At 37.0% G+C, this 27,629-nt stretch overlaps 2 protein-coding genes across 2 annotated transcripts; both read right to left on the bottom strand.

Moving 5' to 3' along the window:
* Nucleotides 1-2,775: 2,775 nt before the first annotated feature.
* LOC147869694 (protein PLASTID MOVEMENT IMPAIRED 1-like) lies at nucleotides 2,776-7,266 on the bottom strand. The gene is made up of 2 exons (XM_087332042.1): nucleotides 4,530-7,266; nucleotides 2,776-4,016 (listed from the first exon to the last, which is right to left on the bottom strand). The coding sequence occupies exons 1-2, from the start codon at nucleotides 6,968-6,970 to the stop codon at nucleotides 3,053-3,055; spliced, it is 3,405 nt and encodes a 1,134-aa protein (XP_087188168.1). The 5' UTR covers nucleotides 6,971-7,266; the 3' UTR covers nucleotides 2,776-3,052.
* Nucleotides 7,267-12,876: 5,610 nt separating this feature from the next.
* LOC147869693 (putative pentatricopeptide repeat-containing protein At3g49142) lies at nucleotides 12,877-14,587 on the bottom strand. Its single transcript, XM_087326937.1, has 6 exons — nucleotides 14,521-14,587; nucleotides 14,327-14,385; nucleotides 13,902-14,150; nucleotides 13,336-13,419; nucleotides 13,141-13,243; nucleotides 12,877-13,043 (listed from the first exon to the last, which is right to left on the bottom strand). The coding sequence occupies exons 1-6, from the start codon at nucleotides 14,585-14,587 to the stop codon at nucleotides 12,877-12,879; spliced, it is 729 nt and encodes a 242-aa protein (XP_087183063.1).
* Between the last annotated feature and the right edge of the window lie 13,042 nt (nucleotides 14,588-27,629).

The raw sequence follows: 27,629 nt of genomic DNA, 5'->3' as shown, positions 1-27,629 counted from the left end.
GGTTTACGGGGAAGTGGTGAACACGATTGTATCAGAATCAAATCTGTGCTGTGGGTTAGCAACATGAAAAACACAGTGCATGAATGAATGATTACTTTTTGGAAGAAAAAGTAAAAAAGACTGCAACGATTAAATAACGAGAGTGGCATGCACATGCTCACACATATAAATCTAGGAGCTTCAAATTGTGGACACACATCATTTAATTAAAAGAAAATCTGCTCCTTGTAAATGAGTCCAACTACAAGCTAACCATCATGATGTCAAAAGTGTTATGGCATTATTACAAGAGCATTAATGGATGTTATATTATGACTGCTATTACTACATATGTATTCTAATGATAATGTGCGCTAAAAACTACTAACAATAGCAACGAAGACCTCTTAACACAAGGATACTATCAATTGTGATAATACTAGATAGATACTTGTGAGGCGGACAGGAAGTCTGAACCACAAACTTATTGAATGAAGAATCATGGTGGCAATGAAGATCTTTACGGAAGACACTTATTTCGGCAATCCTGAAAAATATTGGAACATAGTAGAAATTAGCAAAAAAATTGTGAGAAACATGCACAATTGGTCTCATCAACAAAGCACAGAAAAAGAAATGATCAAGATCCCTACAAACATAGTTAGGGCATTAGAATTGGTTAATAATGAGAAGGAATTAAAAGCAACCACCTCAAGCTTAGCCTTAACCATATATAAAAGCTATATTACTCTATTATGGCATGGTAAATATTTGAACCAGTAAAACCATTGTGAGTTGATTTGGCTGCATGGGAAATATTAGAACCAAGTGAAACCCTTTATATAAATGTAAATGTAACACTTACTGTTTCGCAACACCATAACAAAGATTTAGATAGAACAAGTAAAACCTTGGGTGATAAATATTAGAGCAAGTAACAACACCCTGATGATATAAATGTAAAACACTTAAAAAGGTATCGCGGCACCATCACCGAGATTTTTAGAGAAAATATTTGCGGAAAACCCAACAAGATGCCGAAACTAAATGATCACAACGTACCTAAACAAGCTGAGACACTGCTCGGAACAACATTTCTCGTGGAATTGCATAAGCTCAACAAGCTGATCATGGTTCGATTGGCATCGATCTCGATTTTGATGGACTTTCCCAAGGCACTGAGATTGCACAAGCACTGGGTTTGGTTTGCTAGTGGCGATTTCAGGATCGAAATCAAGGGATTGCAACAACCAGCTGATTGATTCTTGGCTGGTGGATTGCCCGGGGGGCCCTTAGATCCGGACGAACCATTCTTTTGGACGACATAAGGCAGGCACTGGATTAAATTAGCCAACACACTCGTACACTTATCATTCTGGGGGCCAGTACTACTACTATTACTACCATTTCCCTGCTCTCCTGGTGTGGGTGCAAATTGTGCCATCACCCTTACAACACCATCAATATTGTTCTTGTCCGAATCGCCTCCCGGAGCCGCCAACAAGTTGAGGGCCACACCAGCCACAACTGCTATGAACAACACACGAATAACACTCGAGACCGCCCTCTCCGCACACACAGCACAGCGCTCCTCCTGGCATCCATCAATCAATTAATATGGAGTTAAATGATCAGATAAATTCACTTCAACAAAAATGCATCATTCTATTAATCAAGCCCTTATAAAACCGTCCTGTCTAATGCAAGCATGAGACATGTGATGATTGATGGAATCTTAAATAAAGAGAGAAAGGATAAGGGAGCCATAATACCATGGTGTTACTCCCCACACGGAATAAGACTTCCCTGTCTGTCTGTCTGTCTGTCTCTGTTTTCTTGTGTGTGTGTATGTATGGATTTCTCTAGTTTTTTTTATACATTTAGAAAGTGCCAGATTTCACTCAGCAAAACATTCCACGACTACATTAGCCATGCAAATACGTAATACCACAACTATGAGTTATGTTAGAGTGTGGTTGTGTGTTGTGTGCCCAACATGATATGGTTTTACATATATCACGTTTCTACACTCACTCCTAGGTCAATAGATCGTTGTCCAATCCGCAGCTCCTTTCCACGAGGTTAGATGTAATTTATCTCAATTACCCCGATTGACATTAATGTAGAATCACCCCGCGGAAGCTTCCCCATGACCAAGGTGCAAACACTAAACTTGAAGTTAATATCAGAGGTTTATAAGGAGTCACTTGATGTACACAACATTTCACTAAAAGCTTGTCTCGGGTCACATACAATATTGCTTGTTTGGTTCGTGCGCTAGGTTATGGAACAAGACATCATGTGCAAAGATGTACTCGGAAAAGGGAGGAAAGATGGCTATATCCTTTATGTTCTCGACATGTCTTACCTTGTCTAGTGACAAATTCTTCTTTGAGATGTTGTCAATTCAACCTTTGAACCTTGGTCGAAGCATTATAGAATTCGGATACAGGTTCCAAGTGCACTTCTTGATGTCGTAGCTGCCTTTACAATGAGGGAGGTACTTAAGAATATACCCTGTGGGGAATATGGAATCACACAAGTGTTATCGGTTTGGAACATTCCTTGACCACTGATCTTGATTGGAGCCAATGGATGTGATTTCTAACCTATAGGGAATTGGTGAAACATGATAGAATAGACAATAGAACTCCCCAACAAAACAAGGAAAAAATAATGTAGACAACAAATAATACAAATGCCTACACACAAAGACAACACTTTACCCCATCAATACAAAAAAAATTGGCACTCATGACTGATTTTTTGTCCATATTTAATCAATACAACAAAAAGGAACCATAAAAATTGGTGTTTCATTATATACACAATATCTCACCTCATAAAAATTACATCAAAGAATTCTGCAAAATACTCTTTTCCACAGGACTGGGTCCATGAATAGTTGTGGTCCTATACTTTCCAGAGACTGAAAATCTTATCTTACAAAGAGAAATGCACCAACTAATACAACAAATTTACAAATCATTGTGATTTGAGAACTTCCTGCACCTGCTTATATTACACCTCCATAGTAGAGACTCAGAAACATAAAGCAATGTATGCCAATTTCCTAGTAAAGGACATTGGGATTTCTCAAGTGAGGATTCAACTTCAATAAATCTTTCCACTTGTTCATGCTTCCATGAAGTTGGGCAGATATGCTCCAAAGATGGTCTCCTTGTTTAGCTTTATTCTTTCCCGGAATTGCAACATTTCCTCTTGGTTTAGACACGCCATTCGCAAGAAGCCATCGAGTTGCCGCTCGAAATTGCCTTTGGCTTCCCCATCCTAACCTTCTGTTATCTTCTGGTGCCCTCAGACCCGCCATATGCACTCCAGTTAGTTTGAATTGAGACTCAGGTTGTTGTGTCACTCCTACTTTTGGCTCAATGACCCTTTCAGCCTGAACAAATGCTATCATCGGTGCTCCTATAGCTTCCAGGCTCCTCAAGGGATCGCGGATTTGAATAAGCATTGCTATAGTTAGTGTATTTCCCATACAACCCCACTGAATGCTCTTGTTTTGGGTAGAGTCCATTGTGTTTCTCTTTCCATCTTGAATGGCACGATGGGCAGCCATTATGGCTAGCTTATCTTTGTCACTCCCAGATTCATTGTCTACTCCACTGTCTAAAAAAACCCATTCATCTAAAGTGATAGCCATGTCCATTAAACCTTTTCCACCTCCAGCAGTTCTTGCCGGGACTTGAGCTCCTTTCAATAAATGCACTCCAGTAACACCTTTCATTAATGATCCAGGATTATTTTGCCTTGGCATATCTTCCCTATTACTACCTTGTGCTTGCATTGAGAAAGCATGGAGTGAGTAAGGTGCATCTTCATCTGTCATACCAACTTGAATCTTCAAGCCAATCATAGCTAAGTATTCAATTTGATGCATTGCCGTGTGTGCTATATTGTCTAAGGAGACATGGACATCTTTATTATCACTCATTAGAGAACCATGCATTTCAGCATTTCTGGTTGGCTCAGTTTTAATTGGCTTGAGCTTAAAGGACGATCCCCATGTACCCCTACATTCCAAACCAAGATTAGCACCACATTAGACAATTTTATGAAATATTTACTAGCATTAAATTAACCATAATCTTGCTTAATTGGATGTTTGAAAATAAACAAATGTACATAAATATTTATGAGTGTATAGGGTGAAACAACGCCTACATTAGAAGTCCTTATGGAAGAACTAAACAGTAATATTACATGGATAAGTAGTCAAAGTAAGCATTGATGCATATCATCCCTACTAACTATACTAGGGTTTTGTTGGGTCTGCTGACAAACCAATATACCTCCTTTACATATGCTCAAATTTATTGGATGAAGCACACAATATTTTTATGGTTCTTCATATATTTTGGATCATAAAAGACTATGCAAACTAACATTCCAACAACACATTCTGAACCAATCTATAAAACCTTTCTGATGAGACATGTTTTAGGTATGATTATTACCCTGCTTTGCGTTTGTTACTTGTTTTCTTGAACAAGCTTACCGGAAAGCATAGTGTGAGATAGGCATACCTGATCCTCGATATTTTTCCGGCATCCAATCCTTCCATAGCAATCTGCTCAATAGATAGACCCATGAGCTCCTCCAATGGCATGGCTTTCATTGTTTGAAGAGCCATATTCTCTATTCCTATAGAGGCCATGTTACGTAGAACATCCACAGTTCCTGAGCCTATTTCAGCGGGCAATACAATTTGCTTAGACACTTGCATCACAAGCTTTCCGTTACACTTTTCTGACTGAAAATGCAAAGGATTCATGGATCTCAAGATGCCTCCATCTTTGATCGTAATTGTGGTACCTAAGCCCTTTCCTAGAGGTTCAGGTTCAAATTGCTTGGTGGCACTCTTCGATAGTAACTTCTCTTTCTTCAAAACAGCTTCAGGCTGTGGATCTGTCAGTGTTCTCTCCTTGATTGCGTTGATCTTTCTTTGTGTACTTTCAGCAGCTTGTGTAGATTGTGACACTGATGCACGCAATTCTTTTGATTTGACATTGGATTCCTCTCTACGTAGAGATCCTTGATCTATGAGGAGAGATTTATTATCTTTCACAACACCTTCAAATTTTTCTTCCAAATAATTATCTTCAGACTCCAGCATATGTAGAAACTCCCCTGTAACAAGGTCGATTTCTTGATCAAGGTTATCACCCAATGTTTCAGGATTTCCCCTCAACAAATCTTTCTTGCTTGTATTCTGGTCACTTATTCCAACCATTTCGGGCATTCCTTCCAGCATTTCTAGATGAGCCTGCTCCTTCTCACTAGTTCCTTGTAAGAGAGAATCAAGTGTTTTCATCACCAGCTGGTAAGTCACAATTTCCTTCTTTTCAACACTTGAATTGACCACATCTTCTAGTGCTTTATCATCCTCTACATCTGATGGCGTTCCTCTCTTTTCATCTGCTTCTGAGCTATCAGCCTTCCCATTCTCTTCTTCTCCTCCTCTCTCCTCGTTTTCGTAAACTTGGGCTGTTTCATTAATCTCCACACCTTTGTCTACCACAGTAAAATCTTGGTCACTCTCCGAATCCTCATCTTCCATTTGATCAACATGCCGCTCATCTCTTTGTATGGGATCATGTCCATGAAGTTTATCCTGAAAAGAAGCTTCAGACACTTTGAAGGGTGGACTAGCAGGGGTTTGCCATGCGTCAAGTTGCTGATGATCTCTTCCTTCTCTCCCAGATTCTGCAACAGGTGATTCATCCAAGTTCAAGTCTTGAATTGCTATCTTACCATGACCATAGACGCTACCTTGACCACTAACAAGTGGAGAATCACTACTATTTGGATTCATTCCTCTTAAATGTGGAGATCCATGAGCTGAGTTTGGAAGACTATATGATCCTTGCATAGATGAACGTCGCTGTGAGCCATGGATCTTTGATGCTAAATCATTAGGATTTATCGAATCTTTCTCAAGCATCTCACAAGTGAACGTTATGATTAGTTTTCCTCCTTTTGCCTTGCCAGAAAGCTCAAGGCTAGCATTCCAACTATTTCCTTTCTCCACATCATTCATCTTATTGTGAGGAAGCAACCGGCTTAGGTCTAGATTATGCTTCCCAAGCTCCAATTCCTCAACATCTGGAGCTACTACTGATACAATGAATACCTTTGACATAAACTTCATGGTGTTAGAGTTACCCTTGCTTCCATAAACACTGCACTTTATGAACATTGTTTCTTCATACTCGGCAACACCTTGAAAAACACGGCTTGGAACAGTTTGCAAAGCACCTTCTTTTGTCTCTTCTTTCCTTACATTAACACACAAGCGAAGCCCATTCATCGCTGGGGGGAGGTTTCTGATTGCATGAACATAAGCCGAAAACATACAATGAAACCTTTGCCTACCGATGTGTGAGAGAGCTCGAAGCGGCTTCCAATTCCAGAAGCTCTTCTTCTTCTCCCCAGTGGTTGATTCTATATTAGAATTGGGTTCAGGGTTATCATCAGCCCAATTGAATTCTTCCAAATTAGCATGTAAATCGGGGCTTCCTAAATGTATAGATTGAGATAAAACACGTCGATCGCCTCGTGTTCGGATATCAGATGTTTTGGAAGCTTGTGACTCAAGATTGAATCCTCCAGATGATAAAGAATGCCGAGAATGATAATGACCATGACCTTGAACAAGATCAGGTGCATTGTATTGGTTGAGAGAAGAAGCCAATCCGGGTAAAAGAGTTGAAGAAACAGTCTTGCTCGATTCGTAGGATGAGAAACGTCTCCCCATAGGATTCCGGAGAGGAGCATCGTTTGTCTCTTGTTTTTGAACCATAATTGTATCACGTTGACCCGCTGAAAAAGTATTGTTTCTGGATTGAGCTTTGTAAAGTGATTGGCTCAAGGATTCAATCTCATCCACGAGTTGTTTTGCATCTTGTTCTTCTTGGTTACTGAGCCTCCTTGATGACTGTGATGCCCTTCGTGATGAGTGCTGCATCTTTCAATCTCAAATAACCTCCCCCTTTCTCTTTCCCCCTGATTTCTTTCTTAGTGCTCACAAGGAAATTCTGTGTTCCATCAGTGTATATTCACAGAGCTCGATCCAATAAAAAATATTCACAGAGCTCAACAGGATATGTAAATCTTTACAAAGTTTTGATCGAATTGTAATATTTACAAAGCTCGGCCTGATTGTAAATATTTACAGAGTTCGATAGGATTCAATAGGATCGCAAATATTTACACAGAGAACAGTTGAGCGCCTAAAATTACAGCGGTCGCTCGACCCTGACCACACGTTGGATGATGGATACAGTAAGAGTGCAGGGCACGATACAATGTGCAGAAACTAACTATACAAAAAGATTGGATGAGAAGCAGAGGGGACTTACCTGATGAAGATTTCATTTCTGTGTGCGTGAGAGAGAGAGAGAGAGAGAGAGAGAGAGGGATGGTTACTTTATCTGATGGATTGGATATCTGCTCTGACATGGCAGCTCCATATCCACGAGCTTTTTAGGCCACTTCATTCCAGCCTCAACTACATACATTACATACAACATGCACTAAGGGTTGCCATTGGACAACTTAGAATATCATCTCACCAACTTGAGATTGAGAATGGCCGTACTAGTGGAGTCCCTAGGGAGGAAAGGATATGTAGGTTATGTCACATAGAGATAGAGGATGAGTACCACTTTACATGCAAGTGTCCAACCTATGCCGAGATAAGGGCAAAATACCAAGACATACTTGGTTCGTCTCCCACCCTCCCCAAACTATTAGATACTCTAGATATAAAGAAATTAGGCAAATACATTCTAGAGCTAAAACAACACAGAGAGAATAAGTTACAAAATGTTGACAATAATGTTGCTAATGATCACGAACATGTAACAAATGAAGTTTTTCAGGAACATGAGGAGACAACGAATGCCGACACACTTGCACCACTCGGCCTTTCCATTGATGAGGCAGAAAACCAGAGAAGAACCAGACGTCCTCGGGTGCCGGGTTTCAAAGCAACTCGACGTGATGTGGAAGCAATATTGAAAATAAGGGAACGTGAGCTACACCGCCTAGACGCCATGGCTAGGGCACTCTCTACATTGGAACCCACATCAAGACCCTTTGACCCCCCCACTTCTTTTCGAGAGGCTTGGGTGGAAATAAAATTAGGCTTAGTGTATAGTCACTTTCGAGTATACTACATATTGTACACTACTAGAACTCTTTTAGTTTAAGTTCTATTTTTACTTAATTTTATTTTAGTTATGATGACTGGATAAATACTCTTTTGTTGTAAACCAATTGTCTCATGGGCCAAATTTGGCCTTAGAAGACGTTAATATATCTTTCTTTCTCTCTCACTTCTTCTTCTTCTTCTTCTTTTTGCCCCCCCAAACAAAAAGCAATGGATTTATGTGAAGAGTTGCAATCTCTCTTTTTCACGCCAAGTTAAAGTAGTGAAGTAACTCTTCTTACAAAAGAAATTTACCATGCTTTCTTTCTACTAGATCATGGTTTCCATACAAATAATGAGAGTTTCTTTATACCATGAGACGACCGAGTATTGAATGCATGAAGAGCTTGGACTCCTCCGTTGAATTTACATGTTCAATCTTCGCCACCATGACGCTTTTTAAAATCGTTCTTCTCCCATGTGTCATATCCTCGTGCTCAAATGAAATATATATTGAAGCCTCGATATCCATGGTTGAGAGTAGGAATCGACAACGGGTCGGTTTCGACTTAATCGGTTTGGCCTTGTCCAAACCAAAAACGATTAAGCCTAAGCGGTCTGGAAGTTTTCAAACTTGAACCACACTGGTTACCGTTGTCGTGAAGATTTTCGGCAATAGTGTGAAAATCCCATAAAACGTACAAAATCGAGTATGAATCACATAATACAATAATTATGAAGATAACATTTTAAATAAATTTAATATCTAAGTACAAAATGATGGAGGTTTCGAATGCACTTTATTACACGAGAAACGGACAACTAAATGTCAAGATATGAGGGTATAAAGTTTGTGAAAGGAAAAGAGAAAATTGTGAGATATCCCACATAGGCACGACAAATACGACTCTCATCATATATAAGGTAGAGCAAAAGATATTATCTTTGTGTCTATGTGTGCAACATAGAGAGTTTAAGGTAACTTGAACTAAGAGTGGAGGTGGGCTAGCTACTCGTAAAGGGTTTTGGCCAACCAAAACCGGACCGACGATGGAGCCGGTGGCGTCCGGCGCTAGTGAGACACCGACATCCGACGGCAATCCGACGGCATCCGGCACTGGTATCCGATGACGGCGCCGGTAACCGATGGCATCCGGCGGCAACCGACGAACCGGCGTCCGGTGACTAGATAAATAAATATATTAATATATATACATATATACATATACAAGGAGGGCAAGGCAAGTAAGGATTCAAACCTTGCACCTCCGAGTTAGGAGTCAATTGGCTTACCATTAAGCCATGCCATTTAGTTGAATTTATATCATTGTACTTTTACATATAAATTCTCATACATGAGAGCTAAAATGAGTGACATGGTTATCATGCACCACATGTAATACATAAGCGCCAAATGGCAAGCATGCATTTTATGCATGTCTTGTACCCTCACATGCATTATATGCATGAGAGCATCTATAAAAGAAGGAAGGGGGAGGAGAAAAACAGGTTTTTTTTTTTTGGTTATGAAATTAAGAAGAAGAAATTCGTTATCAAATTGATCGTGTAACTTGTTTCTTAAATCTAAAGTTAAAAGTTCAATCAATCTCTCTCAATCGTGTAATCTCAACTTCTCTCTTTCCCAATCTATCTTAAGTACTTTCTCGCTAAAGCTTGCACCAAAGCTTGCACCGACTTTAAATCCTTCCGGTCCAGAACCCCGACGGTTCCGCCTCACGATCCGCGCGTAGTGACGGATCTTCACAACACCGTTTAAGCCTTATACCGGTTCGATTAAGCTTGAACCTTGCCAAACCGAGCTCAAACCGGTTACAAAAGCTCAAGCCTGAACCAAACCGTTTAAAAACGGTTTGACAGCTCGGTTTAGGCTTTGAGTCGAGCCATTATTGATTCCTAGTTCAGAGTCTAAACACATGTATTGCAATAATGAGAATCTCTCGAGAATCTATGAGCCATCATATGCATAGATAAGTCAAATATTGCAGCTTCCCCCTAAGAACTTAGGGGTTGCTAGATGATTCCACACAATTAGTCATATGATTCCCGTCTTATCCATCTTTCTCCATAATAAATATCGAAGAGGTTGCAAAACGAAATGCAAAGCCTTCTTTGTCCATGGCAATTATAAAAAATAATATAGTAATAGCATGGGTTCCATAATACATTGTGCAACCTTCAGGCATACGTGAAATGGTCAAGTTTGTGGCTTCCAATACATGAAATTATCTTGTTAGACATCCATTCAATGAAGTGGCCATTTGTAATATTCATTCCCAATGGATATGTGTTGAAGAAATAGAGTCTTTTCTAATTGCGGATCTCTACCATGAGATTGAGCATAGGCATGATGTAACACTTGGAAAAACAAATGAGTTTGACACTAATTATCAATGAGCCCATCCCTCAATTGTCACATCTTATCATAAGGATAGCTTTGACAGTGCAACTGAGAAATAATGACTTGCACTTGACTTTGGATATCCAAAAATTTCTCATCTGTTGGTGCTCGTGTCAATAATGGATTACACTTAGAGAGAACTTGTGAGAATCGTTCGAGGAAACATGTTGTTGTTGGGCATTAGTTAATCCATACATATGATGAATGATCGTAATGTTCCATAAAGTTGTATTCTATGCTTTTACTCCTTTATTATCCACTTGTTGTGAAAAATTCACCAAAATTTGCTGTGTGAGAGAATCAAGGCGATTTTGAGGCAAAAGAGAAAAAATAATATCAGGTCAAAGCGAGTTAATGAGGCTTTCCAAATAAGGATTTATGCATCTTGATTGCAAAACTCCAAACAATAAGGGAAGTAGCCTAAAGTTCCCACATCTCATAGAATTGTCATATGAAGTGATGTTGGTAAAAAAGAATCATCATGCATCACATACATTGTATCTTGCCAAATCCATGTTTGTGGAAGGATTTGGTTTGGTTAAAGATGTATGAAAGCATAGTTAGATGTGATCAAAGGCAAAGCATTGTCCCAAGTTGTGAATCATACTCAAAATCCCAAACGTGTTTAGGGGAAAATGTGTGTAGTCTAGTCTCAACCCCAACATCTCATCTCACATTAGAGGGAGCATGAACTAAGTTGTATGGAAGTAATGTTTTCGATGGTAGACAACATGATAAAATTTAACATTTGTTAATATACATGTAGTTAGGTGCAACATATGAAGTATAATGTGTGAACCATGAGCCTCCACATTTTTTACTCATATCTTGATACATCTTGCATCCAATTGAAAACAAAATTTTGTTTTTATGTGTCATTTGGATCTTATTTTTGTTTCCTGTGTGATTATAACCTTCTTATTAAAGTGATGGACAATAGAAGAAGAAGGCTAATATAATAATGACTTTATGGCTTATACGTCGGTCTGTTGTTAAAACATTTCTGGTTTAGAAAATGCCTTTGACAATGGATGACTTGTTGAGACAGCCTTTGACTTGGAATTTTCTCTTCTCTGATGCAAGGGTTTTTTTGCTTGGTAGTCGTCCTAGGCTGAATTGGGCTTCTTTGGATGCATCAATTGCAGGTAATGTTCTATCATGGGGATGTTATGTTATGAATCACCCGTTACAATCTTTGTTGATGCATTCAGTTCGAGGAGGCATTGGGACAATTTATGGCTTCATGGTCCCCCTCTAGTAATCAGATTTGGTTTGGTTATTTCTCTCCTTTAAAAGTTATTTTAGGAGCTAAAGTAACTAACACTACGTATGATGCTATATACTTTAATGTGGATGATGATGGCAGGTTGTGGCATGTATTTTTGGCATCAGATGTGTGGATGTCCGCCAATGTTTCAACTTTTCGAGTAGTTGCACGATCCCCAAAAAAATGGTTTTTGGATCCATCCTTTCAAGAATGCTTGTTGTGTTGGTCATTGTGGGTTTTTCAAAAAAAGCCTCAGATTCGCAATTTGGACGGGGATCCAGCTGATTATCAATGGAAAACGCCAAAGTGTTGGTGGAAATGCTAAACATTTGGAGTTTTTCCAATATTCGGTTAAGCTATGTAGAAATTTGTTGTTGCAATCAAAGTACAAATGCCCTACTACCATAAAGCATTGGATTACGAATAATGTGCATGCATTGCAACTTGCCAAATTTTGGATATGGTTGTGGAGTATGCAGTTGCCAAAAAAAGTTATTTGTTTTTGTTGGCTATTGATGCATTACGCTCTTCCTGTTGGTGATTGGTTGACTCGGCAAAATCAGCAATATGCTTGTGGAATGCATTGTGGTGCAACTATGGAATCTATTCTACATGTGTTTTGGTTATGTCCCATGATCAAACAATTTTGGAGTAAGTTGTTTTTATTGTTGAGACAACATTATTCTCGTTCTATTTTCTCATGGGGTGCAATATTATGGGGCGTCCTTTATGGAGATGTAATGAGGTATGAAAGCACGCATGTTTCTCATGTCTTTCACCTTTCCCATGGACACCTCTATCTCACCTTTTTTTTTTTTTTTTTTTCTAAACAACATATGCTTACATTAGTTTTAAAAACGCATAACAACGACAAAATATAGAATAGTTGGAAAGGGAGTGACTATTCTTCCCAAGCCCATCTTGTGTAAGACAATGGCTAGCCATGGATCCTTCGTTTGATGAAATTGATTGAGCATTTCCTCAAATTTCCATTCTCAACATATCTTGCAATCATGCATTCCAAGAGACTTGTTCCTAGACTGAAAGCTTGTGAAATACTACATGTGCCTCGGCAAGTGACCCACATTTCGCATACATATCTACTAATGTATTGCCAATGAAATAATATATTTCAACAACTTTTTGTGCAATATCCTTGTGAATTTCATTGCCTACTAATGTAGCTCTAATGCTACCACATGCTTTTAGGCAGCAAACAAGTGTGACACAAGTCTTTGCATTTACACAAAGAGGGAGAGTGTTGACTCACTAAATCCATGTTCCACATATCTCTAATACCACAGTAAGCAAGTCCTTTAGATTCCCACAGTGCATTGTTTGAGTCCAAGAAGAGTTCATTGTTGTCTTCAAAAAGATTGTATAATTCAAGAAGCATGCCAAACTGCATGAAGCCAACACAACAATTGAAATCCTATTTCAAACATTCGAGGATGACATGGTTCTCTCTAAATCTCCATTTAAAATTGCCCATACTGTCAATATGGGTCCACACCAAACCATACCACAAACTGTTTGAGTCAAGGGAGAGTTAAGTGTTGTCTTCAAAAAGATTGTATACTTCAAGAAAATGCCAAAATGCATGAACCCAGCATAACAATTGAAATCCATTACACCACGTAAGACCAAAACTGTTGAGCCGTTGTTTTACCAAAATGAGAGATGATTGAAAGATTTGGGGCTACACCCTCCATTTGCATCTAGATTAGCATAGATTGAAGCTCTTCAACATAACCATACTCATCATATTCACAAATTAATGCAGTCCAAGATACTACATCACCCTTAGGTAAATGTTGTCCACTCAGAAAATAAACCATGTAACTGAATCTGTGTAAAACAATGGAGCACTTTGTTATTGGCCCAAACTCAGCATATCTTGGAAGTAATGTGTTCCACAAGGCTATATAACTGATCAAGCTGGTAGTCCTGCTCAACATACCCTGAGATAAGTGTTGTCCACTTAGGAAAGAAACCATACAAGATCATGTTTCAAACCCTATTTGCAGATACTGTTGTGCACTCTCTTGTCATTTTTCTACTGTTGAAATACTTCCACATGTTTTCAAGCCCCAAACAAAGGCCATGACATTCAAAGATATACCTTTTGAATCCATACGTGAATGGCATATAAGAGCATCCTCCCCACGCTCATTTTGAGCATATCCTGAAACCAATGTTTTCCAAGAGACTATATTCTGTAATGGAAGTCTTTTGAACACATTGAGTGCCTCTGCGAAAAAGTCGCATTTCGTATATATAGTCTCAAGATCTTGCAACATAGTGCAAGCCTTGAGCAAAGACACATAAGGTGGAATAAAATAATCCATTTTATGGCATCATAAGGTTGGCCACATTGAATTCATCCTGTGATGCACACATTCCAAGCAACAATAGTCTTTCTGGGTAGTTCAGTGAATACTTGTTCAACTTTTACTAGGTCAACACATTTTGCATACATCTATACTAAACTACTTCCAAGATGGTTATCATTTGCTAGAAAACCTCTTTGGAGAATATGAGAGCCTGCCATACCATTATCCAAATCAGAGAAATGCCCATGCTTTGCACTTATTCAAATGAATCGAATGCTTTGTGGCCTTGTCCATGTTGGTTGAAAAACAAACTTTTCCAACACTTCCTTGGTTGTTCCAAACCTACCACATTTGTCATATATGTCCATCGAAGCATTGCCCAATACCATCATATCATTATCCACAAGAGCCATATCTACAATGTCACCGCGAATTTATTTTCCCTTGTCAATAGCTACGACATGCTAGGAGATCACATGTAAAGGAAAAAACAATCTCCATCATGTAAAAACAAGTCCATTTTATCATGATTACCACCAAAGTTCACCTCAACCATCTCTCATCGTAGACCACCAAAGCCTTGTACATACAAAAAACATAATGACACTACTCTCGGATCCCCTCATGAAATTATGCTTCTTCCCCTGACACCATTGTCACTCATCCTTGTCAGAAATAGATAATGTGCTTCGTTGTCCATATCAACAATGTCATCTTTTACTACGAAGGTCCTTGAGATTGGAAGACGCGATGACCAACATCCAATGTGCTCTCCTTCTCCCCTCATGAAAGTATGCTTCAACCCCTACACCATCAAAAAATTGAATGAATCACTCTCCTTAGACACTCATAAAAATCTGCTTGACCCTCCAACACCATCTTTATAGAAAATTTGCTTCGTTTTCAACATCAACCATCTGTCCATTTTCAGATTCCATCAAGCATCCTGACATATAGACAACAAACATATTAGTGTAAAAAACTCCCTCACCAACTCATGACTCATTTCCATCTTCTATTCAACAGTTCTGAATTGAAAATATGGTTATTTCGCATATTATTATGTCATTGGATCCTTAGCTAATATGGAAAGTGGGATGTGATGTTGTTTTTAACAATGCTCACATACATCTCCGCACCATGCTTATTGAATTCTGGATGTTATTTGTTCACACAATACGTGGTCAATATGATGATCTGCAGGGTTCAACTAATGTTCTATGGCAACATCAAAGTGGCCTTAAAGAAATGATGGCAAGGGCTTCACTTATTTTTGGACACAACTTCTGGTTTTAGGTGGAATTATACCATACCTTCTTTTTTGTTGCATAACTCATAGTTATTGCCCCACTTGTTTCATATATGACATCATTTGTTTGACTAGATGCTTATACTAGCCTTTGTATCACAATAGAAGTGAGATGAAATGTCTCCTTCTGTTTTCTCTATGTACAACTCTCAAGTAATAATCTAAGGCGCTTCTTTAAAAATAAAAAATAAAAGACTTTATGGCACACTTCAAAACTAGAGCATGCAGAGCCTCAAAAATTGACCCTAGAGGCCTTACATGAATTGCAACAAAAACTTAAGTATGCAGGTGTTGTGTAGATTAGAAAGTAAAACTTGGATTAGGCCCATGCAACCATGTCCATACATCAACGTAAGAACTTCCATAGCTAATGAAACACAAGCAGTTTGCTTAGGATCATCTATGGTTGAATCTTGTGACATAGATTGAGATGAATCAATGCACATGTTAAAATCACTCATAAGTAATCCAAAGGGGAGTGAACTCCATAATGCAGTATGTTGAGTGGCTTGGTTAGGGGCATAAATCCTCACTAACCATACAACCTTACAAAAATAAGTGATTTCTATAACCAAAGACTAACAATAAGGATCCTTATGCACAACTTGAGGATAATACTTATCCAACACAATTAATACCAAACTTGAATAATGATTACTAAGATGCGCTACATACAAAGATGAATATCCACGTAAATGAATTGTGGAACTTGCTCACTCATGATACATATGCTTAACTACACATATTATATCACATTCTCTACTTAACAAAGTTTCCCATAATACATACCTCTTATAAGGAGAATATGCCCCTCTCATTGTACAATTCATATGCACCTGCTGTTCGAATCCCTCTCTAACCCTCAATAATTTGAGAAATTCATCAACCTATCGATGGAGCAACTTTAAAAGACAAGCAATAGATTCAATCTATACGTCCAGGGTTTCGCATTTCACGTTACCACTTTCAATGAATAAAAAATGTGATGGGTGCACTTGCTCCTATAAAGAACTGATGCCATGAAACTAGTCAAAGCATGTTCCAATGTTGCACATGGGTTTTGATGCACCACATCCCTAGGACCATCTACAGAAACCTTTTGCTTAGGCCGTCCTATGAGAAGAAAACCTCAAGAGTGCAATGGATTTACAACTCGTCCCACTTAATCAAAGTGAAGTTGAAGGGTTAATCCCTTATCTCTAAATTGTCATTGCCAAGGAGCTTTCTGAGGTCCCTCTCTTGTTTGAACTACCTTGTCAACTAGAATCATGAGTAGTGGGAAAACTATTATGTTGCATATTCATTGATTTCCCCTTTGTCTATGTGTGTGTACGCACGTCTGTCTCCACTTTGGTCTATCCACTTGCCACCATCCATCCATCACCATACTCTTTGTTTGGTCGAGACAAACAATGGTTTCTGCTCACCTTTCTTGTTGCCCTTGGTTGGTTGGTCAGTCTCCCAAAAAACAAACTTGATTCCTCATTCTTACGTTGGTCAATGTTGAGTACCTTGCACTTCATTCTTCTAAATGTACTCCGCTACTTAGCAACAAGGATCGATGTCACTCCGACAATATTGTAAAATAATGCTACTTCACTTTTAATCATTGGTCAATGTTGCACACCGTGGACCACACACTGCTCTAAGACTAATTAGTATTTAGGGATATATGACATTGGGGTTTAAACTATACTAGTTCTGTTTGGTTTAGTCGCAAAAGTTCAAGTTTTTCTTACCTTCACCCTTTGTTGATATTGTCTACCAATAGTGATTAACAAATAGTTTCATTTCAAATCAAGAAATTTATGGATTGATATTAAGGCTCAATGGTACTAGAGACAGAAAAATGTGACATCAATTTAATAACATGTATGAAGTTCTTATTGCGTTCCCCTCCCTTAATAAATCTCATGTTGACTCCGTGGTTCACAAAATGTTTTTTCACAACCACTATTGTCGACTTGGTGATTCACTAAATAGCTAGCTAGTGGATTTAGGTTGGTCAAAGTTGAGCACCATGGATGACATATTCCACTACTCAATAGTAGGAACCAATGATACTCAAAGTTCAAACAATCTTGGATTGGTTTAATCTTGAAAGATCAAGTTTTTGTTATTTTCCTCCTTCCTTGATCTTGTTTGAAATTTGATTCATGGAAAGTCATGTTTCACATCAAGAAATTATGCCAAGCCTCTAGACTATGCCCATGCTACTTAGCCTTATGAAACAATGACACTAGAGGCTACAAAAATGTCATACTAGTTCAATCACATATGTTTGAGTTTTTATAGTGTTCCCCCCTTCCCCATTAATCTCATGTCAAGTTTCAACATTGTGATTCATGATTTTTTTCATGAACACTATTTCAAACTTGGCAATTTGTTGAACAAGTGGAGCCTTTGGATTTAAGTTGGTCAAAGTTCAACAGCATGGATCACATAATCCACTACTTGATAGCATGAATCAATGATTATACTTGAGATTGAAACAACATTGTATTAGTTTAATCATAAATATTCATCTTTTCTTAACTTCCCCTTGATATTGTCTTGAATGTGTGATTCATGACGAAGTTATTTTTCACATCACGAGATTGGTGGATTTTAGAGGGAATATGTCCATGCTACTTAGTCACCAAGATCAATAGGTTTGGAGGTTGAAAAAATGTCATATTAGTTTAATCACAAATATTTTGAGTTTTTATTACCTTAACAATATTGCATTGACTTTGTAATTCTCACAAAGATATATTTCATGTAAAAATGATTGCATCCCAAAGCTACTTCGATGACAAGATAATGTTGTTGGAGTTCAACATCCCATGTTTGACTTTAACTTCCATCTTCCTTGATCTTGCATTGTCTTTGTGAAACATGAAAAGTCATCTTTCGCATCACAAAAGTGATGGATCGTGGCGTTGAGTTAGCGTTAATCATTGTTCTCGTGTCAACTTTGAAGAGCACAAAATGTCATGTTTCAAAATTCACATCATAAAATGACTTAGGTGTTGGTGTGGATGTGAAAGACTAGTTCCTATGGTACGTCGTTATATGGAGCAACAATGGCGAAATTTTATAACATTTAGATTGCAATATCCCTTTTCCTCATATTGGGTTGCGAGTCATAAATACTCAAGCTAGAAATCATGGATCAGTGGACAATCAATATAGAGTCTAAGGACAAAGTCCAAAGGTAGGTTGACAAAATGTCGTGTCAATTTTATTTGATTGTCAAACTGTTTATCCAAGTTCACCTTCCATGAGGGATTCCAAATAAACTTTGGGAACATTTTTCAACTTGAGAGAGTGTTTTAACAACCCAACCACTTTACCTATTAGGCGATGATGATATCCATAAGAGCAAACATCACAATCTTAAAAGAAAATAAACATATGAAATTCAATAATTAAACTATGATCAAGATCAACAATATCCTTTATAATTCAACTCATTAGTCGTTGTCATAAAGCTATGAGGATATTTAACTTCTGCCACAACTACTTTTGTAAACCTTAATTAATGTTGCTTTTTCGTTGTCATTGACAACATGAATAGGTCGTCTTTATTAATTTTACCATTTATTATAATTTGAGGCGGATATTTAGGTGTTTTCAACACATAATTTCAAAGAGACAATCCTGCTTTTTTCAATATATGAACATCATGAGTCATGACTAATTTCCACTATTTTATAATGTTTCATCATGAAGATATAGAAATGTAAGATCTCTAAACCATTATTCATACAATGGCATCTATGGAGAAAAAGAGCACCACCAACATAGTACGTAAAATTCGTGTTTGTCTAGCATAACATTCGTTTTCCTACGTTGGAAAACGAATGCAAATGTTATTCAAACATTGTTGTGTTTTTTTTCATTTTTTTAATGTTTTTTTGTTTTTTTTCATTTTTTAGGCTTATTTACCTCATAATAAATAGTTAATCGAAAAGTATGGTATTTATCATTCTTTGAGGGTGTTTTTCTTACACGAATGATTGGAACATTCACTAATGCGAATGCACGTATGGTACGTATGGTTCATACTATGACCGCCAACATGAGCAATATTACTTATAGATTTGCATAAATGATGAGACATTGCTTGCAAAATTACAACGCGAAAACATGGTTTATGCATCATATAAATACTTTGAGCACCCCTAAAGCTAATGATAGGTCATTGATTATTGATGGCCAAGTTATTTGTTAAATAAAGATTGTGGGTTCTAGCATTTACATAAGGGTTCAATGTGTGCGTTTATCATGAAAATGCTTATGCTTGTAACATTTCGCCACGAGAAATATTGTGATCGCCTTCAACAATACAATGCCATAACTAGTAGTTATTTGCTCCTAAAAGTATGGTCCTATAGTTGATAGGATCCGAAACACTATTGCCAAAACTAATCGTTTGCTCCTAAGAATATGGCCATATTTTTTGTGATAGCTCTTAGAATCCACAACATCATTGTCATGACTAATTGTTTATGCCTAAAGGTATAGCTATGTTCTTTAGCAATATTATGCCAGGAAAATTTCATTAATCACTTTCTACAACGACATTGCTTTCACTTGTAGTTTGCTCCTAAAAATATGGTCATATAATATTTTGCGCCCAAAAATATGGTTGTGTAATAGTTGGCACCTAAAATATGGTTGTGTAATAAATAGATCCCAAAAACGTCACTTTACAAGTCACTTTCCATGGGTCATAACCTCCTTGCCTTTATCTCAAGGGCTGAAACAAAATCATTGCCTTAAAGTTGTGTTAAAATCATGGAATATTCCAAGGTAGAATAATTCTGACATTGTTAGGAATTAAAGATGTATATCTTCTTCCAACTAAGAGATAGTCATGTAACGATTTGTAATTTGGCTTGTTAGATCATAGTCACGTGCATGAGATGATAATCAAGTTGTTGGTTTCCTAGGCATATTTGGCTAAATGGTCAATTATCAAGGATGTACTTTTGAACAATATTGCATGTCTCCTTCATGAAGCTTGGTTTATCAAAATATTTTCCATATATCTACCCTTGTTAAAACGTTTGTAATATTTGGTGTCGCATGCGTCCCCTCAAGACATACCTTCGTAACAACCACAAATAAACTCGTCAAAATATGTCGAAAAGTGTAGTTTAATCACACGAGAATAATCCATTGGTTCCAAATACATAACCAAAACCCATTATTTAATTTAACTTCAATTCTACAACCATATGGTATGTTGCTTTGTTAATGAGCTCAACCTATCCAATGACCTCCACTTTCTCAATCTCAACCTTAATTTGCTCTCTTGATAAAATATAAGAAGAAGGTTAAAACCACCTCCATAAAGATCCTATGCCTAGTTAAATCTATTGATAAAATGACCACATGTTGATGGTGCATTGAAGTCAATGAGAACAATTCCTAGTAAGACTCCCGTATTCACTCTTATCAACATTCAAATTATGCTATAATATATAGGGATGGCTTTCTATGAAATTGTTGATGATGCATAATTAAAGATATTAATGATTTATAAAAACTATCTTCCTATGAAGGCTATAGCCCATGTACATATAGACATTAATATGCTATATGTGATTAGCCATCCTTTAATCGTGTTGATTTAATGTATATTCATCATGCACATTGCCAGAATGGTCATAAAATTCATGCTTCTGGATACCACAAGATAAGAATAGTAGTTTCTATAGATAGGAAGGCCAGAATTTAATGCAATTAGTAACACATTAACTTTCTATCCATTTGGTTCACCTTTAGACCATGTACTTGCTTGAAGATGTGAAAACTCCATTAGAATTAGTAAAGTTGTTGACAATGTGAAACATCCCTTATGTGAATTTATGTGTCTTTTGTGCACCCATGTACATATTCCTAAAGGCAATCATAGTTAAGGCTAAGGAATAAAGTTGTCTCCCCAAGAATCCATGACCACAAGTACTCCATCGACCACATCATATTGCATGTAGTATTGGGGTGACGTATACTTATGGCCAACTTTTTTAGGATAATTATACACACATACATGTATGCATATGTGAGGTATACAAAAGAGATAAGGATGATCATTTTTACATTGCTAGAGGAGAGTACTTGGAATGTAAAGTATGGTTAACCATTTGCAAGTCATGGAATGAGGATTGGTTTCTTTTATACACATGATAATTCTTATGAGTGAAAGTGTGAATTTTCATGGAGGCATGGATTTGGTGAGTGGTGAAGAGCTCTTGTGTAGGGCACTATGATATTAGATTTGATAACTATTCATTGTCGATCAAACATATTGATCGCCATAGCTAGTTTCTTTGGCCAAAGACTTAGTCCTTGTTGATTCTACCAACCCAAAACAATAGAATGGGCAAACACGATGAATGATCTTGTAGTGGAAAAAATTCAATATAAATAATACAAAGACAAAATTTGTTTTCCATGACATTGAATATAATTCAGAGCACCTAGTGTATAATTTTCAAATGCAAAGCATAAAACAATGTTTGATCTCCATTATGCTTGGTAACTGATAAAATAACATGTTGAGAGAGAGCTTTGAAGTTCAATTATTGGACAAGAAATTAATTTTTGACTAATATTGATTAAGAGATGACATATGGACAAATGAAGAGTATGTACTATGGACATCTCCCACCCGGAAGAAGTTTGTTAGGATCTTAGATCACAATATAAATCTGGATTAAGATCAGTAAAGCAGGAGCTAACCTCAACATCACCAAAGGTGAATGGTGAGCATGAGGAACCTCCAGGTATGATATAAGAAAGTGAAGGATACTTAGAGGTATATGATTGGTAATTACAAAAGGTGATAGCTGTAGTGGAAACATACTTAGAGCCGACACCATCTAGCACTTGATTGACATCATGATGTTTTGGAGCATGATTGATATCATTATGTTTTGGAGCATGATTGACATTATTATGTTTTGGAGCATGATCGACGATATCAATGTGATGGGTAATTATATGATCATTGACTAAACAACGTTCATCAATACGTGATCCATCATGATAATGATCAACCACATCTTGATGGGCATCATCTTCACCTAGAGCATATGGATCAACATGATTGGCATGTAGGTCTTCTAAAGATGTGAAAATATTGGAAATGCTAGAATTTGATTCATGTGGGCTAGTGCAAAGATCATAATTATAGTCTTTCAAAGATGTAAAAACATGGGAGAGGCCCGAGTTTGATTCATGAGGTGGGATAGTATCAACATGATCATTTGAATGGTCATGGGATGATGGAGGACATTGGTTGGTTGTAAGGATGGGAGTAGGATGGTGGCCAATATCATGTAATTGAGTTATGTCATCTAAGCAATAGAGATTATGAGAAGAAATTGTTGAAGATATTGATGAATTCCCTGTGAAGTGTTGCACCAAGTCCCGAAAATTGGATAAGTTTGCATTGACACGAATAGGGGCTTGAACTTCCACCACCCTCACAATCGGGCTCTTGTTTGGAACATTGGTATTAGTCTTCTTGATCCTCTTGACCACTTCCTCTCCACTGCCATAGTAAGGATAGGAAATGTTAGAGGTACATGGCTCTTGATCTCTTTTCATTGGGTTTAATTCATAATCTCTAGCAAAAAATTGTGGTTATAATGTTGTGATTAGCAAGTCCATCCCTAAATAATCCATGAATTCTGATAAATTCAATAACCAAAGCTTTATATGTAGGGTAAAGTGATAAACCATGCTCTTCATTAATTAAATTTAATTGGCTAAAGACAACCCCTCCCCTCCAAGAAAGTCAACTTCCTCATGTGTCTCTTGGCCTTGTATATTACTATAATTTTTTCCCCTTTGACTTCAACCATATTACTTCCAACACTCGACACCTAAGGATTTAAGCGTGCATATTAGTGTGCAATTGCTATATTCAGTTCAAACATCCCAACTAGCTGGGTTGGATATGCCTTTAGCGAAATCTGCACCGACACAATGTATAAGCAAAGGTGGAAGGTTGAATCAAAGCTAGTATGATTAGTCCCGGTTATCACAGTGCCCCCACTATCCCAAAGAAAAAATAATCTATAGGGGTAGGAAATAACAAAGCTAGTGACTACTATGTTGGAATTTTGAGTCCAAGAGCTTCTTGGGCATTTAGTTAAAGTATTCTAGTTAAAACATTCATAAAAAAACTTGTCTCAATTAGTTATGCACAATAGAGTGTTGGCATCCCCTCTTACATGGATCTCGTTAATCTTTTTGACGAATGTAAGAATAACGGACAAGATTATTAATAATTGAGACTAGATCATAATATTGCCTTATGTCATGTGCACATCTACACTACACGGATATTGAAATGATATCTCTCCCTTCAATATTTTTCTATTTATAAAAAGACAATGATGATGATGCCTAGCTATTCTACCCTCCTTTTGTGATTGTAATGTTTTTCCTATAAATCTCAAATTATTTACAAAGAAAACCCCCTAAAGTTTTGACTTTATGAAGAAAATAGACAAAATAAAAAAAATGTGCTCAATGCTTAGTAATCCACTTTCAAAACTTCTCGCATGCATTTTTTTATATAGTTCGTACAAGATTGATTGATTTTTCATCCTTTTCAAAAGTTGTTAGATGTCTAAAGAAAACATTTGAAATAGTCATTTGGAAACCGGAAATCTGGTGTTTGACCATGGACAAACCCAAATTATTTGTGTAGATAATGCAATAATAATAATAATTAGATCAACCTCCTTAGCACTATGAGTTGTAACTTAGAGAAGTATACTTGTACTTTCGCGCTACTACATATATTAAGAAACCTTTCTTTGTGTGCATTCACAATAATATGCACATGCAAGGCAAAATCAAGAACACTGCTTAACTATTGTAAGTGCACATTGTGTCATGTGAACCAAAGTTTCCAATCGACATATCGTGCAGTTATTGATTTACGTCCATAACTCATAAAACATGTGTGGAATAGTAACGTAATTGTGGATATCATATTGTCAATGATACAAAAAGTGGAGAAGTTGAGGTAAAGTATTCCCTTTGGACTTTTAAAAATTACCTACACATGCACAAGCACTTGTTTTATTTGCACCGCTCACGTCATGGAGAGTAAACTCTCTTTCTCTTTCTTTCAACATTAGGATGTTGAAAAATCATCATCATCATCATTATCTCTCTCTCCCTCTAAACAAACTCGAGGGCTTTATATTAATATTATAGGAGACCCTTCATAATTGCTAGCATGGTCTAATTCAGAGGTCTCTCTCACTCTCTTTATCTCTCAACATCAATAAGGGTTGGGTCTGCTATTCTAAACATTGTCTCTTCTTTGCGTGAAGGGTTGCATACTGAGAATGCAATAATGAATCATTAACACAACTCACAATTGTTTTAAATGTTGGATATTCTATAGTATTCTTTGTGGTTTGTTACCGACATTAGTGCACGTGTTGCCTATTGAGACCAAACCATGTGCATTAACAATATATACTCTAGAATATTATTAGATTGATGGAATATGTATATATTTTATGACAACTCACTAGTTAGGCTCTAGCAAAAATCCATTGTTGTTCCCCTTGAAAATTTATAAGCTTAAAGAGGTGTATCTATCTATATATGATAGAATGGGTTATATAAATTGTTATTTAGAAAACAAATGTGTAGATTTAGGGATGGCCCGAGGGGATGGCCCATAATAGGTGAGGGACTAATTTGGACCCAATCTATTAGTGAGTGCAATAAGTGTGGCTTATACGCAATTAAAAGTTTCTCTATTTTGTTCCTAAGGGAGAGAAGATTGGTATGAGCACCTCTCGCTCTTGATAACACTAATCGTAATATACAAGGCAAGTCCAAATCAACCCCAATATATCAAGTGCAATATTCTCTCAGTATGTGTAATTTATATTAAAGAAAATGAAAGTTCAAGTCAAACAAATTAAGGACATTCTTAGCACAACATCTTGAGAGCTTATAAAAATAGATTTGCATGTAAATAAACTCCTAAAATGATAAGAACTTAATAAATGAAATTACACTCGTCGTATCTTGTTCTAATTCCTAAACTACTAAAAACTATGCAAATTATTGGCGGTCTCGCTCATCATTCTATACCAAATTAGAAAATGTGTGATTTCATAATTCATTAGACATGTTGTGCAACTGAGATGGATGTGTGCACATGGTACACCATTATCATAACCACTTGTTACACTCCTCAATGATGCTTCCAAATTAGTTAATCAACGTGTGAAGAACTAGTCACACCGCATAACTCTCAATGCACAACAAGGTTTTCTATACTCTTAAACCACTTACATCTAGGGAATCATTTTATCAACTTGTTATGGATAGTGACGTAAACTCACACGCTGACATTGTTTTGAGATTGTGGAGTCATTCTTTGGAAAAATTCAATGAGTTGCGAATATGCTCATCTTTTGATGCTAAGAAAACAAACAAGTTTCAAGATTAGAGGTGATGTGGTGCCAAATATTGAGCATCATATCTCCACTAGTGAAATATGAAGGTCACATGGAGGATCAAGTATTGGTGTGCATCCACTCACAAGGCAACACACTAAATCTATTTGCACCCCATTTTAGTATGGATAATACTCTAGAATGAAGCCTCTACATATGCATATCATAATTGCACACTAAAAAATAGGGGAATGCATGAATTTCTCTAGCCTTAAATCTCAAATGTCATTCAAGGATCTTTGAAGGTCTACGAAAACTCGAACAACCTAATCATGCATAGCGCAAAAGTCAAGTCCAAATTTGAGATGTGATAACCTATCTATGCATCTAGAGTGCATAAGTAGGCTAATTCAACTCAATGGCATGTGCTATTAAGATTAGCTCATCCCTCTTTTCATTCTTTTCCAAATAACAAAAACTTACGACATTTAGAAAGAAAAACTTTGGGTTTTTTCCAGGGTTCCCATTTCTTTAATGAGAAGGAAGATAAAGAAGTGTTTTTTCCCATTGAACAACTTTCATCAATTCAACTCAATGATGTTGTGCACTATATGTGATATGTGATATTTATTGTTTTGGGTTATAATTTAGATAGTTTAGTCTCAATTATGTATGTGATAACAGAGAGGTCAGCTCGTTTCCATTTTTATTCAGTCTCTTGAAAGGGGAAGGAATCAACTGAGAGAAATAATGAAAACTTAAGGGCGTGGGAAGTAATACGCACCTTAGTGGGTTCTCCTAAGTTTACATGAAAAGTAGTGAGCTTACTAATTACTAGATTTGATTGTCATGTGTTTTTAAAGAAAAAACATACGAGAAAAAACAAAAACAAAAACAAAAAAGTCTTTGCAAACTTTCGTGTTTCTTATTTTATCCTTTCCACTAAAAATTATATGATGTGAAGATTGAGTTTGTTCACAAATACATTTAATATATGGAAGTGTTTTATAAACTTTGATGATGATATCCTTTGTTCTTAAACACAATCCTATCCTAAGTAAGTTGAGCAAAAAGAGAGAGACGAATATGGCAAAGATGATGTAAGGTGTTGTTTTTCATTTGGATTAAATGCAATAAAAAAGATGGTTAAAAGATCTTGTGAAGGAAGTGTTATCCATTAGTTATGGTGAAGGTCTTATGGTGATGTTAAGGTGCAAAGCTTAGGAGAGTTTTAATCATACAAACTTAGAAGATAATAACAATATATCACAAAAGGTCTCTCTATATGATGTGGTTAATGGTCTTTCCACATTCCTTAACTTTCATTACATATCTTGCTCAATACATCCTCTAGTGGCCTAAAAGTGGGTTTTCACGTTACCTAGCTGCTACTTCTTTGGACCTCGTATTCTAATATTTTATATGAGTTTCCTTCTAGATTATCAAGATATGGCACACCTTGGAACAACATCCTTGAGGTGAATGGAGCCCAAAACTTGCTACATATATATCTATTTCTTGCACCGGCCCTTGGCCCACCCATACCATTCGATTGGCTGCTCCCTCTTGTTCATGTTTCTTTTAATAGAATAGAGAACAGTTTGAATGGTTAAGATCAAAGCGCTATGAAATTATTGTCAAAATAACCTTGGTTTTTTGCCCAATAGACTACCTCTGAGTGGTTGAGGTGGCTTTGATTAGCTCCAATGTTCA

This window comes from Azolla caroliniana, unplaced genomic scaffold (assembly GCF_043228905.1).
Source record: "Azolla caroliniana isolate FFs.n. ecotype wild unplaced genomic scaffold, voAzoCaro1.0.p SCAF_1, whole genome shotgun sequence".
Taxonomy (NCBI): Eukaryota; Viridiplantae; Streptophyta; class Polypodiopsida; order Salviniales; family Salviniaceae; genus Azolla; species Azolla caroliniana.
Note: the sequence above shows the minus strand (reverse complement) of the source record. Positions and strands in the feature narration are given on the sequence as shown.

What these genes read in the sequence shown, in the direction of transcription:
- LOC147869694 (XM_087332042.1), bottom strand. Translation starts at nt 6,970, where the DNA reads ATGCAGCACTCATCACGAAGGGCATCACAGTCATCAAGGAGGCTCAGT. An exon ending in GGAAAAATATCGAGGATCAG is followed by an intron (nt 4,017 to 4,529) that starts GTATGCCTATCT and finishes TTTGGAATGTAG; the next exon opens with GGGTACATGGGGATCGTCCT.
- LOC147869693 (XM_087326937.1), bottom strand. Translation starts at nt 14,587, where the DNA reads ATGGCTCTTGTGGATAATGATATGATGGTATTGGGCAATGCTTCGATG. An exon ending in ACCATCTTGGAAGTAGTTTA is followed by an intron (nt 14,151 to 14,326) that starts GTATAGATGTAT and finishes TCTTTGCTCAAG; the next exon opens with GCTTGCACTATGTTGCAAGA. An exon ending in CATGTGGAAGTATTTCAACA is followed by an intron (nt 13,420 to 13,901) that starts GTAGAAAAATGA and finishes ATTTTCTTGAAG; the next exon opens with TATACAATCTTTTTGAAGAC.